Genomic DNA, 13740 nt, shown 5'->3' with positions numbered 1-13740 from the left:
AACAAAACAATTTTACAAACTGTATCGTTTTCTTAGACTCAACTAGTACTAAAATCAGTTCCTTTCACATAGTCTCTTACACTGTCAATTAACACATCTAGACAAGTCTACCTTATTTTAAAAAGGGGCTGGGGACAGGAATCCTTTGAACTTGCATCTGCAACTCTCACAGCAGAAGCCTTGAAAAAAGGCAAGGGTATTATCTGCTTTTCCCCAAGACCATTGGGGCTAAATTTAGGAAGTTGCCACCTATAAGATTCCAGGCTATCCCTCTCCACAGGGAACCATGTGCAAATCAACTGAGAGAGCAGAGAAGAAATATGTAGTGCAGAGCTTGGTAAAAGGCTAAGACAGGTACTGATCTCAAGCTAGGCAGGTATTAGTAAATCCCTGAATGTTCAAGCAACCACAGTGGTTTTTATGTAGCCTGTTGTTTGTCTTGCTCTTAATTAAGCAACTGATTAAATATCTGGTTTTAATGCTCAGAAACTTAACTGGTCAAGAATAAAACTTTCTTCTGTACATTTAATTATGCCTTTGACTGACACTTTGTACACCTTAATAAAATTTTATGGAATCACAGATTGGTGTAGACTTTGAGGGACCTCTGGAGAGCATCTGGCTCCATCACCCTGCTGAGGCAGGGCCACCTACAGAAAGTTGTCCAGGACCATCTCCAGACAGTTTCTGAGTATCTCTGAAGATGGAGAGTCTGCAACTTCTCTGAGCAACCTGTGTCAGTACTCAGTAGCCCTCACAATAAAAAAATAATTTTCATCACTGACATTGAAGTTTTCCCTCAGGCCGGAAAGTGAAAGATTGTGAGAACTTCTCTGCTTTGCCCTGTGTTTTTGGCCACATGCAACATATAACCCTAAGTATGGTACTTACCAGGATCAGTTTTTGAACTTCTAACCGAAAAATACACCAAGAAACCCCAAAAACACACTTATACATCTTCCTAGGTTTACCGTAGACATTCAGTAACAAAGGTTATGAAAGGTAGACCAAAATATAGTATTTACCAGAAGATCTTAAGGTTTTTCTTCCCAATGTGAAATTTTTATCTTTTGGAATTTAGAATGGATTTGACAAAACAACAATAACAAAAAACACAACTCCCCCCATTTCTCAAAATTTTCTGTAAGTCAACAATTCTGTTATAATTTTAAATTAAGTATTTTCTTGCTTTACTATTTCATTAACTACTGAAAAACTAAAGGAAAAAAGTGCTTAAATATCTCACTGTGGAAATAACTAGGAAAACCACTGTTCATGGAACAGAAATATGACATAAATACAAAAACAGTTTTTTATTGTGATTTTAAAAGTTTTTTCCCTAAAAACTGGCTTGATTGAAGGGGTTTGACTGAAGGACAATGTAACTTCTTTTCCCTAATAAAGTTAGAGCACCTGAATGAATGTATGGGATGAGTTCTTCACTCAGCCTTCTCCTTAAAATTTTCTGGACATCCTCCACACAGCTCATTTCTAACACCTACTTCTACTGCTCATTTGTGGCAAATGATCTACTTGTGGAAAGTTCAGCTTATTTTCAAAGCACTTCACACTGGCAAGCTCAGGTACTGCAGAAAAGAAATACCAGTCTGCAGATATTGAGGTAGCTGAGCTGTTCGTTTTTCAAAAGGTTTCCTGTGATGATGCCTGGGAATAACAAAAAAAAAAAAAAAAAAAAAAAAAAAAAAAACAGCAAAACCAAGGAAGTTAACAGCCCTGATCAAGTCACCTTATTCTATTTAGGTGGCAAGCAAAGTTTAGATCTTAGCATGATTGCAATTTTCTATTTCATAACCATTCTTTCCTTGGAATCTTAATACAGCATTAAGGACTGCACATCATGTTTTTCACTTTCCATTCTACCATGTCTCCCATTCCCAGGGTGTAGAATCAGGAAGTTTCATAGGACAGAAGCAAAGATAAGTAAGGGAAGGAAATGACAACTAATCTCTTGCATTCCAAAAACTTGTTCCTTCTCCATAACATCAAGTCCTGGGGGAGAAACAGTACCTTATTGATAAAGGAAAGGAAAAAATGTCAGAATACTTATAGAGGGGGAGCACCTCTTCTATGGAGAAAGGCTGACAGAAATGGGGTTATTCAGTCTGAAGAGAAGAAGACTCTGAGGAGACCTTACAGCACCTTTCAATACCTAAAGGGGCTACAAGAGACTTGAAGAGAAACTTTCTACAAGGGCAGGTAGTGACAGGACAATGGGGAATGGCCCTAATATGAAAGAAGGTAGGTGTAGATTAGACATAAGAAAGAGGGTTTTTTACAGTGAGGGTGGCAAAACACTGGAACATATTGCCCAGAGAGGTGGTGGATGCCCATCCCTGGAAGCATTCAAGGCCAGGTTGAATGGGGCTCTGAGCAACCTGACCTAGCTGATGTCTCTGATCATTGCAGAGGGGTTGAACTACATGCCCTTTAAAGATCCCTTTCAATCCAAACTATTCTATGTTTCTATGATTCCTTTTGCTGCCAAGAAATTATGGAAACAGCCATAAGGTCTACCGGGAGCAGGGCGGGAGAGAGTGGGTACAACGAGGAGGAATTCATTGGTCACAAAATGTAGTCTAGTTAGCACACAAACACTGTATGACTAAGGCTTGGCTTGTCCAGGACTATACCTGTGATTCATTGCCCTTTTTTCATCCTCAAGTTACCAATCTCAATCCCTTTATTTTCCAAAAGACATCATATGCAAGCACAGGTAGGGTCAATATAACCAACAAAGATGATATTCCGAATCTCTTGCTCTAATACCTGCTAGTGTGTACTGAATAGTAGTACACCATTAGTAAGCAGAGAAAAAACCTATATGGAGAAAGGTTTTTCCAGCACCTCCAAATCTAGGTTGTTCCCAAAGCAGGCTTCCTATGGAGTCCCCTACCAAAGTAGAGACTTCTGCCTAAGAAGACCATCAACCAGCACCTTCCTATCAAGGAAAAAAGTGTTCCAAGGTAAATAGGACTGCAGCCGCTCAGCTACAGCTAACCAAACTTCTCCCTGAACCATTACAGCTAAACACAAGGTCAAGATTTTAATTCTGATTACCCAGATTAATGTTTGTATGATACTCCTTAAATAAGCCAGGTTTAGTTCATCTAACTCAGCTCTTAGTATTTCAACATGCCATGCTGAGAAGTACCATAGCAGACAAAATTCTCCCAATAGCAAATTTCTTACTACTAAACTATGTTAGTAGCTATGTCTCCTCAAAAACATTTCAATCAAAAAGGACGATTTTTTACCCAGTTAAACATCTGTCATCTTAGCATACGATGCCAAACCATTTAAAGAGTCAATATGATACTAATGTTTGCTTATGCAGACTTGACAGCAATTAAACATGATGTGTTTTTTCTAACAGTTTTATAGTAAAAAACTGTGCCTATAGTCAGGCTGTTGTTGAGAAGAGTTTATTGTAACTACTACAATAGAAGACTTTTACTGCTATGACATAAACCCAAGCTTAGGTAATCAAGTTATCAAGCTGACAAAGATAACTCCTGCCTAAATCAAGTTTTATCTGAAACATTAAAAGTCAGCAAATTTTACATAAAGAGGTGTCCTTGTGGGACACTGCAGAGACCTTGCACAGAGTTTACCATAAAACTAAGCTCAGTTATCCAGTCTAGAACTTTTTAATAGATCCTTTCCCAACTATTAGACCAGTATAACCAAACAGGCAATTCATAGTACATATCAAAAGTTCAACAGCAAGTACTGAAGTAGTCACCAGTTGGTTTTATATTTTTATTTTAAAGCAAGCCACAGAAACTATGAGCAAGCACACCTTATTCCACTCAATCTCTTTGCAGAACTCAAACTTTTAAGAGAACAACTTTATGAGCTAGTGCAGAATGCAATGAGTAGTTCCATATGAATGTATGCCAGGACTCAAGGTATCCCAGCTCACATATTGCCACTTCTCATTCTACATCCCAAAAAGAAGATTAGGAATACTGCCTGGTTGGAAAAAGCTTTTTTGTGATGTCTTTTAAACATATCAAAGTTCTAACAGTAAAGTCTCATGTTCACTTCTGAAGCCTACAAGTCTTTAGTAATACGGAGGACAGAAATATTTAAGTATACTTTATCAAATACAAACAGTTCCATTTCAATTGACACCACTGGTAATATTAATTCAATGTTTAGCAAAAATGTCAGCTCTTTTAAAATCTGAATTTTAGTGATAAGTGTAAGGTATTTCCTCACAGTTAAGGGTTTAATGTTCATTACAGAAAATTCTGAAGGAAGAGTGCTAATCTAAAATCATCTAGTATTCTTATAATAATAAAAAAATAAAAAACAAACCAAAGCCACAAACGACCACCACAAACAAAACAAAGCAACCATACAAACAAGCAAAACCCCAAAACTTTGTCAGACCACTCACCCGCAACGCTGGTAATGGTAACAGGAACTCCTTGAACTTGAACACCTGCAGCACTCAGGTTGGCAACACTTACTGTTTGAAGATTAGGTACTGAAGCAAGCTGGGCAGCATTCAGAGTGATGGGGGTACCAGCAACAGCCACCGGAGCAATCTGGGCAATGGTTGTGCCACCACTTGAAGACACAGGAGTAATGGTTAGTTGTTGGGGTAACCCAGCATTTTGAACTTGCAGATTTGAAAGGCTTTGTAGATTCTGAACCTGCACAGTTTGCCAGCTGATCTGTCCTGATGGTGTTAAAGTTGGAGCCCTGATGAGCACCTGAGTTGGGCTCACTGCCTGCAGCTGAACATTCTGCAAAGGCTGCTGCTGGATGGTCTGTATAGTCTGCCCTGACTGGAGCTGAAATGACTGTGGAGGAATAGCCTGAATAATCTGCTGTTGAGGCTGCTGGATCTGTATCTGCTGCAGAATAGGCTGACCTACGATCTGGACCTGTTGAAGGGAACCTGACTGATCCTGGACGTTCTGTAGTCCATTGGACTGAAGCTGACTGGAGCTCTGGGCTTCGGAGTCTGTAGCAGTTGTTTGAGGATCTTCAGTTGCCTGCTCTGAACTGCTGCCCGCTGCGCTCGTGTACTGGCCTGTTTCTGCAGAGCTTACCAGTGTGTCACTGCTAGTCAGAGATGTTGAGGCAGTGGTTGTAGCAGTGGAAGATGAGGAAGGAGACTCTGGCATGGTACTACCAGAGGCAGAAGTGACAGGCGTAGACGCCAGCTGATTTCCATTGGAAACTCCACTCTCAGTAGACTGGCCAACTTGCCCCGAACTTCCTCCGGTGGCAACATTGTTAATCACAGGCAAAGCCAGTGTTACCCCACCAATGTTTATAGGTAGCGTTGTTACAACTTGTGCCTGAGTACCAGGAATAGTTTGCAGTTGCAGTGGTATGGAAACACCGGGCCTAATTTGGACTGGAACTGTCTGATTTGCTAGGTTTTGAGCAATAACATTTCCTGAAGCTGTCCTGTTTGCAGTTGTGAGGATAGCTTGATTATTCCCTGCAGGAATAAGCTGAATTTGACCCTGTATGTCTTGGAGACCAGTAGCATTGGAGGGATTGATTTGACCTTCTGTTGTCTGAACCTGTGGAATCACTTGGTACTGGACACTACCACTTGGGTTCTGTACTTGAATGACTTGGAATTGTCCAGGGGTCGTTGCAGATGAATTGCCTGATTTGGTTTTTGAAGGAGATGCACTTCCATTGTTACTGCTGGAGGGACTTGCTGCACTTGAGGCAACAGAAGATCCTTGCTGAGCGACATTATTTTCTTTTGAAGCAGAAGGAGCAGCAGCAACGAGCTGCCAAGCATTTCCAGCAAGCTGAGTCGTTACCAATTCCAGCTGTTGTGGCTGATTCTGAAGCTGCACCAAACCTTGATTTGGGTCTATAATAATCTGCTGCTGTCCAGTTCCTTGATTCTCACCAGGAGTTCCTATTTTGCTGCAAGTGGCTGCTAGCAAAGCAAGAGGTGAAGGCTGAGAATCCTATCCATAAAAAGAGAAAACAGAAAGAATTCAGGACAAGAGTGCAAGTATGAAGCATCAGAAGTCAGCATTAAGGTTCGCACAGGAAGCCAAAAAAAAAAAAAAGAAGGTGCTTTAGAGACCAATGATACAGCTCTGAATAAGGAACTATGAATTGCTGTAAATAATCTTTAAACATAGTGCTCTCAAAAGTCTCTAATTATCAATGATTATGTGACAGCCAAGACCTCAACTGCATCATCAATTCAGTCTTTTTTCCCCCCCTCAAAATAAAGAAAAAAAATTAAAACGTTTCTATTACAGGGAAAGCAGCTGATCACTGCAAAATGCAACCAAACAAACATGTCCAGGCAGTAAAAACACTGCACCCAACCAACTGTGTTTCATCCAACCCAAAGAAAGATGCCCTGAGCAGGAAATGCTGTTAGCTGAACATTTCATTTTAAATGCTAATACTTTGGGCACTTCCCTATTCGGGTGTGTGTTCTTTACCTGTGAGCCTCCAGTTTTCCCTTTTTTATTATTATTGTTGTTATTCTCTGCCTCGGGAGATTTCTCTCCCTCTGTGGGCATAGTTTCCTCCTTCTTTTGATCTGCAAAAATATCAAGTGTAACAGGTTAATTATTCACCTTCATTTATACAATAACAAAACCTATGAGCATATCCTTTTCGGTTCCCAGCTTGTCGCTTTTGCCTCTTCATAAAAACAACAGTACAAATCATTATTACAAAAGAACGAGTCCTAAGAAACGTGGTTTGAAACCCAACCCATGGGGGCTGGAGAGTTAACACCCAGAAAGGGGAGGTTTGGTTTCCTCTCCCAGAGACAGCAGGAAAAAACCACCCACAACCCTCCTCCTCCTCCTGCCCCCTAAAGCATCGACGGCCACTGAGTGGCCGCCGATGCTTTAGGGGGCAGGAGGAGGGTTGTGCATGGGAGGGAAAGAGGGAGGAAAAGAGGAATGAAGGAGGGAAGGATGTGCACAGGAGGGAGGGTTAGCGAAGAAAGGGGGAATGGAGGAGGGAGGTACGGAGGAGGCAAGCCGGAGGGGCAGGCAGGAGAGGAGAAGAAAGGGGGCATAAGAGGAAGCAGCACGGATGGGCGGAGGGGCAGCAAGAGAAGAGCGGGGTAAGAAGGGGGAGAACAGAGGGAAGAAAAGGGGGAACCCGGGAGGGCGGGATAGAGGGGGGATGAAGGGTGGAGGGAGGAGCAGAGGGAGGGAGGGGTGTGCACAGGAGGGAGAGAGGGAGGGGGTTACATACCGCTCATCCCGCATTAATGCCCCGCTGAGGCGCCGCTCTAGGGGGGAGGAGAAGGAGGAGGAGGAGGCGGAGGGTGGGGTGGGGGTAGCGGGGAGAAGGCCGGTCGCAGCCGGAGCTGGGAGGAGCGGGACGGCCTATTTTTCCACGAATGGCCGCCGCTGGGCTGTGGCGTAGCTGCCTCTCTCTCCGCCCGCTGCTGCCGCCGGCCTCAGCCCGCCGCCTTGAGTGACAGCTGGAGCCCGGGGTGGGCGGCGCGGGGGCGGGGCCCGCCGGGGCCCCAACGACGCCCACTGAGCAGGAAACCGAGCCCAGCCGCCGGCCCCTCGGTTGCCCCGCTCCGCCTCAGCCCGGCTCCCCACGCCGCAGGCACAGGGGGCGGGCCGGAGGCGGGCCGCAGCCCAGGGCCCTCGGCGGCCGCCTCCTCCTCCTCCTCCTCCTCCTCCCGGTCCTCTGCCCGTCCGCGCCGCGCGGGAGGGGCGTGGCCGCCGAGGCGCGCGCGCTCCGCGGGGGCGGGGGAGTGCGGGCGCCCCGGGCTTCCGCGCTCGCGCCGCTCGCTTGACAGCGCCGGGCGGAGGGGCGGGCGGGGGCGGAGCCTCGGGCGGAGCGGGGCGGGGCCGGGCCGAGCCCTCAGCCCCGGGTCCCGCCGCGGCTCGGGCCGATGATGGAGGGCGCGCGCGCCCCGGTCGCCAGCGAATCCGGCGAGGGGGCGGGCGGGGCCGCGCGCGGCCACCGGCCAACCCGGTGGTGCCCGCCCGCCTCGCGCGCTCGTAACTGACAGCGCGCGGGAAGCCCCCGAGCCGCCGCTTCCCCTGAGGCGCGGCCCCCGCGCCCGCTTGCCCGGCTGCGCAGGGAGCGGGGAGGAGACGCCCCTGCGGCTTCCGCGCGGCAGCCAGGGCCTGTTCGCTCTGCCGCCTCTGTGCTCCTTTGTAACAGCCTCCCGCGCCAGCCCTCCGCCTGCGGGCGGGGGAAGGGTGGCTCGGGGATTGCGTCCCCACCTGCTGCGTGGAGGCAGGAACTGCTTCCTCCCTCGCCATTGGCTCGGCCGCAGCAGTGGGCTCACGCGGCACGCCGGGATATGTAGTTCTGGGCTGGGGTGGCGAAGGGCGCGCATGCGTGGCGGCGGTGCCGGCAGGTGCCTCCGGCGCGGTTCGGGGCGGGTCAGCCCTGAGGCGTCAGTGCTCAGCCTCGCTGCAGATTCACGGAGAGGGAGTCAGTCCCCGGCACGCTGTGCTGGACTAAGCTGGTTGTTGTTGGATTAAAACCAGATGAATTACCGTGGTGCTGCTGTTTTCCCGCGATGCTTGTGCCGTTGTTCCCTGCGGCTTCGGCCCCGCTCAGACTGACTGGTTCGGAGCGTTAGCTGGGCAAGCCGGAGCTGGTCGTGGCAGCTGTGGTAGATCTACAATAGATCTGCCTCCATGGCAAAGCCTGGTAGCCTTACTCAGATTTGGGGGAAAAAAATGGTGCACCTGTGCAAATTTTGTCCACTCAAATTTTTTATACTATATGCCCAAGTTCTTTGTCAAGTGCAAAATCACCAGCCTCCATAATGATTAGTGGCACGGAGCACCTCCTACAAGGGAAAGCTGAGAGATTTGGGGTTTTTCAGCCTGGAAAAACGGAGGCTTTTTGCAGCCTTCCAGTACCCAAAGGGAGCCTACAAGAAAGATGGAGAGAGACTATTTTCAAGAACTATTCGTAGGACAACGGGGGTATGGCTTCAGTCTGAGAGTAGGTTTAGATTAGATACCAGGAAAAAATTTTTTACTGTGGAGGGGGTGGGACACTGGAACAGGTTGCCCAGAGGAGTTGTGGATGCTCCATCCCTGGAAGTGTTCAAGGCTAGGCTGGATAGAGTTCTGAGCAACCTGGCCTAGTGGAATGAATTTCACATGGTAGAAGGGTTGGAACTAGATGATCTTTAAGTTCCATCCCTATGCAGGCCATTCTATGATTCTGTGCTAAGTCAAAGACAAAAGTGCCAAAGCAGTTCTTTACCAGCTGTTCAACAGTTTAATCCTTCAAAGGGAGGAGGCCACCCTCCCCTCAATCCCTACTCCAGACCTCCAACAAACCCTTTGGAAGAGAGGAAATGTAGAAATACCATTGTACAATAAGCAAGTGGTAGTCATAAGCCATAAGCATGATACAGGCTGTTTCCAGACATTGTACAGACAGAAAACACAGGTCACAAGAAGAAAATCACAGGACAGAATAGTCGGGGTTGGAGGGACCCACAAGGACCATCGAATCCAACTCAGGTGTTAAATTGTCATAGCAGTGACTGAATGATGTTTGTTCCCTACTATGAACATAACACAGCCATGCTCTGTATCTCCGTTATGTTGTATTGTAGTGGCAAGACACCAAGAACAGACCAAGTGTTGGGCCAAAGGAACTTCCTTCACAGGAAGTTTTTGGGAAGTTAGGATGTGCATGTACCAGGCTGCTCTGGGAGTATTTGATTCCACCTCAATGCAGGGTTAGACAGAATAATTTTCTGAACTCCATCACAGTTCTGTAGTTCTAAAGGTTTCTATTTTCTAAAGAGACAATTTTCTTGTGTCAGTCACTGTGGTGTGGTTTTATTCCCAGAGCATTGCTCCATACTTTTTAAAGGCTTACCCTCTGTAGTAATGAAAATTAAAAACTACGTTCCTGAAATTGGCCCATTTCCCAACAGCGTACCAAAGAAAGGTACACGAAAAAGGTATCACACATAACATAGTTAAGATTGTTTCTTCTTTGTTTTCTACAGTGTAAGTGTATCTTCACTTCTTGCTCCCCCAAACTGTCCAGCCCAGTTGTTGTGAATTGGGATTCTAAGGACATCCCACTATTGTGCTTTTAAAGGACGTAATTAAAGCTTCCTTCTTTCATCTAGAAATTCCCCAAAACTGCTTGAATTCCTACCCTATCTTCGTGGCAATTGTTTTCTTTTGTTTCACAGCAACAACAGTTGGAAAGGGATCATGACAAATGCTGAATTATTTGTGTTCAGACAAGCAAGTGGTGGTAGCTCACAGTTTAAAGCTCAGCCAAATCCAAGTGCCTCCTAGTCAGTGCCAGAGAGCAGCAAGACTAGGGCTTCCTCCTTAGAGAGTCCACTGCCAAGTCAGGGCAATGCCCTCCTGGTCAGGGCACCACTCTTCACATCCGAGCAGGTTTGAGGTAGTGACAGGACCTGCTGGTGATCCAGTGGTCATCAGATGAGCAGGAGATTGGGCCACCTCCAGCACAGGGCCAGAGACAGGACAACCTGCAGCTCACAGGGCTTAGCCCTGGGGCTGAGCTCCATGAGAGCTCCAGTCCCTGGACAGTGTGTGGGAGTGTATGGTCAGGCTGTTCAGAGCATCAGAGCTTTCCTGTGCACTCAGCTCTGGGAAGCAGAGTACAGGGCACCTCCTGAAGGAGGGGGATGTATGAAGAACAGGCAAATGTGCTATCAAGGTCACTCTCCTTTTTTTTTTTTTTTTTTTTTTTTTTTTTTTTTTTTTTTTTTTTTGTGAGAGACTGAGGTTTTAAGTCCTATGTAATCTTTTAAACTTTTACTGGATTTCTATCTGAGGCTATAGGTACAGTGCTTTTGAAAAATTTGCTCTAGGGTACAAAGAGTAAAATCTGTCTCAACTCAGCAAGTGATTGAAGTGACAGATAAAATATGGTGGTGGTGTAGGTGGTTTCAGTAGGGGCACCATGATTTTCATTTTTTATTTTTACCATCCATAGTTACTCCTATACCACCTACTCTTTCCCAATTTCCAAATGTCACTCTTGCTCAAATTCTTTCTGCCAGCTTAAGCTTTCTGAGTCTGCCCCTTTCAGCATTGTTCCCACATGAACCAGTACCTTCCCTTTGCACCCTGACATGGTTGTTCTCTGTGGGCTTTGATTGAAGTCAGCAGCAGTCACCTGTTGAGTTATATGAAAGAAAGATAAGGTCTGAGGATGAATGTCTGTTGGCACAGGAGTTCCAGCTGCTAATGGGGATCTATGAAAGTAAAACATCAGAAACAGGAAAAAAATAAGTAAAAGGCTTTCATTACCAATTTCTTTCAGGCTCAGAACTTTAGAAGTGTGTTGTCACCCAGGAAAAGAGCACAACATGGAAATGTGTGGGTGAGCAGAGACCCACTGAAATATGAGGTTCCTGGCAAGATGTAGCTCAGGCATAGTATCACATGAGGGTGGCTGTAGTTGGCACAACAGCCCAAACTAAGAAAATCCACTTAATGCTGAGTCTCTATTGCTTTGTGTCTCTCACACTGTGAACATAATTTAACTACAAAGAGCTTTGCTCCTTGTTTTTGATACTTTAAGTATCCTTTCTCTCTATCCATATGTGCAGTTTTCTGTCTCTTGTTTGTCACTTCTTCTATGTCCTGTTTCTGTTTTCCTAATATTTTCATTTTCTTTATTTTCTCCAACTTTTTCCTGTGTGAATTGAATTCCCTGGGTCTTGCTTTTCCCATTATTTTTTGCTACTTTCTTTCCTTGTTCTAATAGCCACCCATTTCTCCACCTCAAAAATATTCTCTCACCCCAAATCCCCACGTGTATGTTGCATTCTTTTTTTTTTTTTTTTTTTTTTTTCTTCCTTTCTCCTCCTTTTTAAGCTCCCAAACTCTTCTTTATCACTTCTGGCTTGCTCTTTAAGCTGTCTTTAACATTCATTGATTTTTCACCTAACACACTGACTGATATTTTTGAACCTATTTAGGCATGACTCTCTAGAGCACAGTGGGGCTTGTAATGCTGAACAGAACAACATCAAATATCTTTACAAAGGGAAAACAAAAAAAAGAGGGGGCGTGAAGGGGGAGGGAAAGACAGCTGTCTGCGTGCTCTAGTTTCATTGGTTCCCTTCTCTACTCTCTGCCAGCACTTACACAGGTTGCATTTGGACAGAGAGAGACGAGAGGCCGGCAGCTGCAAACAGCAGAGACAGTAATGACATGGTGGCTTCACAAAACTGTAAGTTCAGTGGTAGAATAGCTTGTATTAAATTAAAAATGCTGCAGCCCTTAGACACAAGGTGCTGAACTTCTATAAGACCACACTGTTTGACTGAAGCTGGGGGTGATGGTGAGAATATTTATATAAACATATGAAGGAGTGATTTTTTTTCTGCCAGGATTGTGTAAGATCAAGTATCAGATAACCATATTTCTGAATGAAGCCAGTTTGCCAGCCCAAAGGCTCTTTTGCCAGTTCTTTCATGCTCCCTTTGTGCTCTTGGTGCTGCTTTGCCATGGAACTCAAATGTTTCCCAAGAAATATATGCAGGTTTGGGTGCATATTTACTCTTATACTTCTGGTGGTTTTGTTGTAAACTCTCTCAACTCCATCAACAGCAACTTTGAAGAATTTGGTGATGGCATAGCGTTACTCATCAGACAGAGCCTGGACCAGAGCCACAGTGGAAATCGTGTGCTTGGCAAACAAGCCCCTTCAGCATTGTTCCATGTGATCCCAAGTGAACCAAGCAAGAGGTATTTTACCTACTTGGATGCTGTGGAAAATATCTATTGACAACATCATGGAACTTGAGCAATGATTTCTTTTGTAGCATCCTCTCTTTGCAAATGCATCAGCCTGGGGGACCTCAGACAGCACAGGACTGGATTAAGAATCCTGCCTTCAGGAAGACAAGTGGTAAAAATGAATGGTTCAGTTCTGATTGCCATGGCCCTAACTTCTCGAGGCCTGAAACACAAAGCTCCCCTTCCTTGTACTGCATTCAATTGTACCTGCTTCTCACTCACCTGATGTTCTCCTAGCATTTTCTCATGTCATTACTGTGATGCAGTTACTATGAGAAAGCAGGTATGTCTCAGGCACTGAATCAATCACTTACTCTGAACAAGATTTATGCGGCTCTAGACAGGGCCCGTGCACTCTGCACCCTGCTACTGTATCAGCTCTGACTATTGGATGACATTGTATCAGACATTGGGAAAGTGAGCATTTAGCTTAGGAAGGGAAAGTGAAATCTGCCTGACATTACCAAAGATATCAGACTTTGTTTCTTGTGACAGTAACAGGTGACAGCTGCAATCCAGGACTTCAGCATATCCAACGACATAGTGTGGAAATTGACTTCAGGACATTCACTGAGGAACTTCCCCTACTAGGTCAAAAATGTGTTTTTCCAACACCCAGATTCATGTCATCCAGCACAGAGATGATCTGCATACCTTAAGGGACTGATAATTGTCTTCTGTATTCTTTTCTATGCTCAATCTATTGCAAGTTCAAAAAATAAAATCAAGCCTTGCCTGAAGTATATTTGAAGTCAGGGAATTACTTCGTTCTACTTGTCATTGCTATGAAGTATTTTTGGCTTCTCTTCTCCTGTCCCAAGCTTCTGTCCGGTGTAAGCCTCTGCAGACATCTTGCCTTCTCCTTTCTCCAAAGCCAGAGAGTCCTTGTTGGCTAAGTGTGTGACATATCCTACCATCATCAGTCCTAGATTAAGTAGGGAAGGAAAAGCCTTGAGAAACA

At 45.3% G+C, this 13740-nt stretch overlaps 1 protein-coding gene and 1 long non-coding RNA gene across 5 annotated transcripts in view; one reads left to right on the top strand and one right to left on the bottom strand.

Moving 5' to 3' along the window:
- SP4 (Sp4 transcription factor) overlaps positions 1 to 7649 on the bottom strand; it is a 32464-nt gene extending 24815 nt beyond the window's left edge. For all 4 annotated transcript variants that reach the window (XR_008430856.1, XR_008430855.1, XM_053942263.1 and 1 more), the window contains exons 1-3: positions 7237 to 7649; positions 6465 to 6565; positions 4424 to 5972 (exon numbers count right to left, since the gene is read on the bottom strand). Coding sequence is in view for 2 of the 4 variants with exons in the window: in XM_053942263.1 (XP_053798238.1) it covers positions 4424 to 5972; positions 6465 to 6565; positions 7237 to 7243 (1657 nt within the window). In the remaining 2 variants the exon portion in view is untranslated. The remainder of the gene's footprint in view (positions 1 to 4423; positions 5973 to 6464; positions 6566 to 7236) is intronic.
- A 3148-nt stretch (positions 7650 to 10797) lies between these two features.
- Positions 10798 to 13507, top strand: LOC128787802 (uncharacterized). Its single transcript, XR_008430858.1, has 4 exons — positions 10798 to 11355; positions 12119 to 12210; positions 12591 to 12728; positions 12806 to 13507. It is a non-coding gene; the product is annotated as an uncharacterized LOC128787802 (long non-coding RNA).
- The last annotated feature ends 233 nt before the right edge of the window (positions 13508 to 13740 follow it).

The sequence above is a fragment of the Vidua chalybeata genome, chromosome 1 (assembly GCF_026979565.1).
Source record: "Vidua chalybeata isolate OUT-0048 chromosome 1, bVidCha1 merged haplotype, whole genome shotgun sequence".
NCBI classification, from domain to species: Eukaryota; Metazoa; Chordata; class Aves; order Passeriformes; family Viduidae; genus Vidua; species Vidua chalybeata.
The sequence above is the reverse complement of the archived record's forward strand: the minus strand, read 5'-3'. Positions and strand labels throughout refer to the sequence as shown.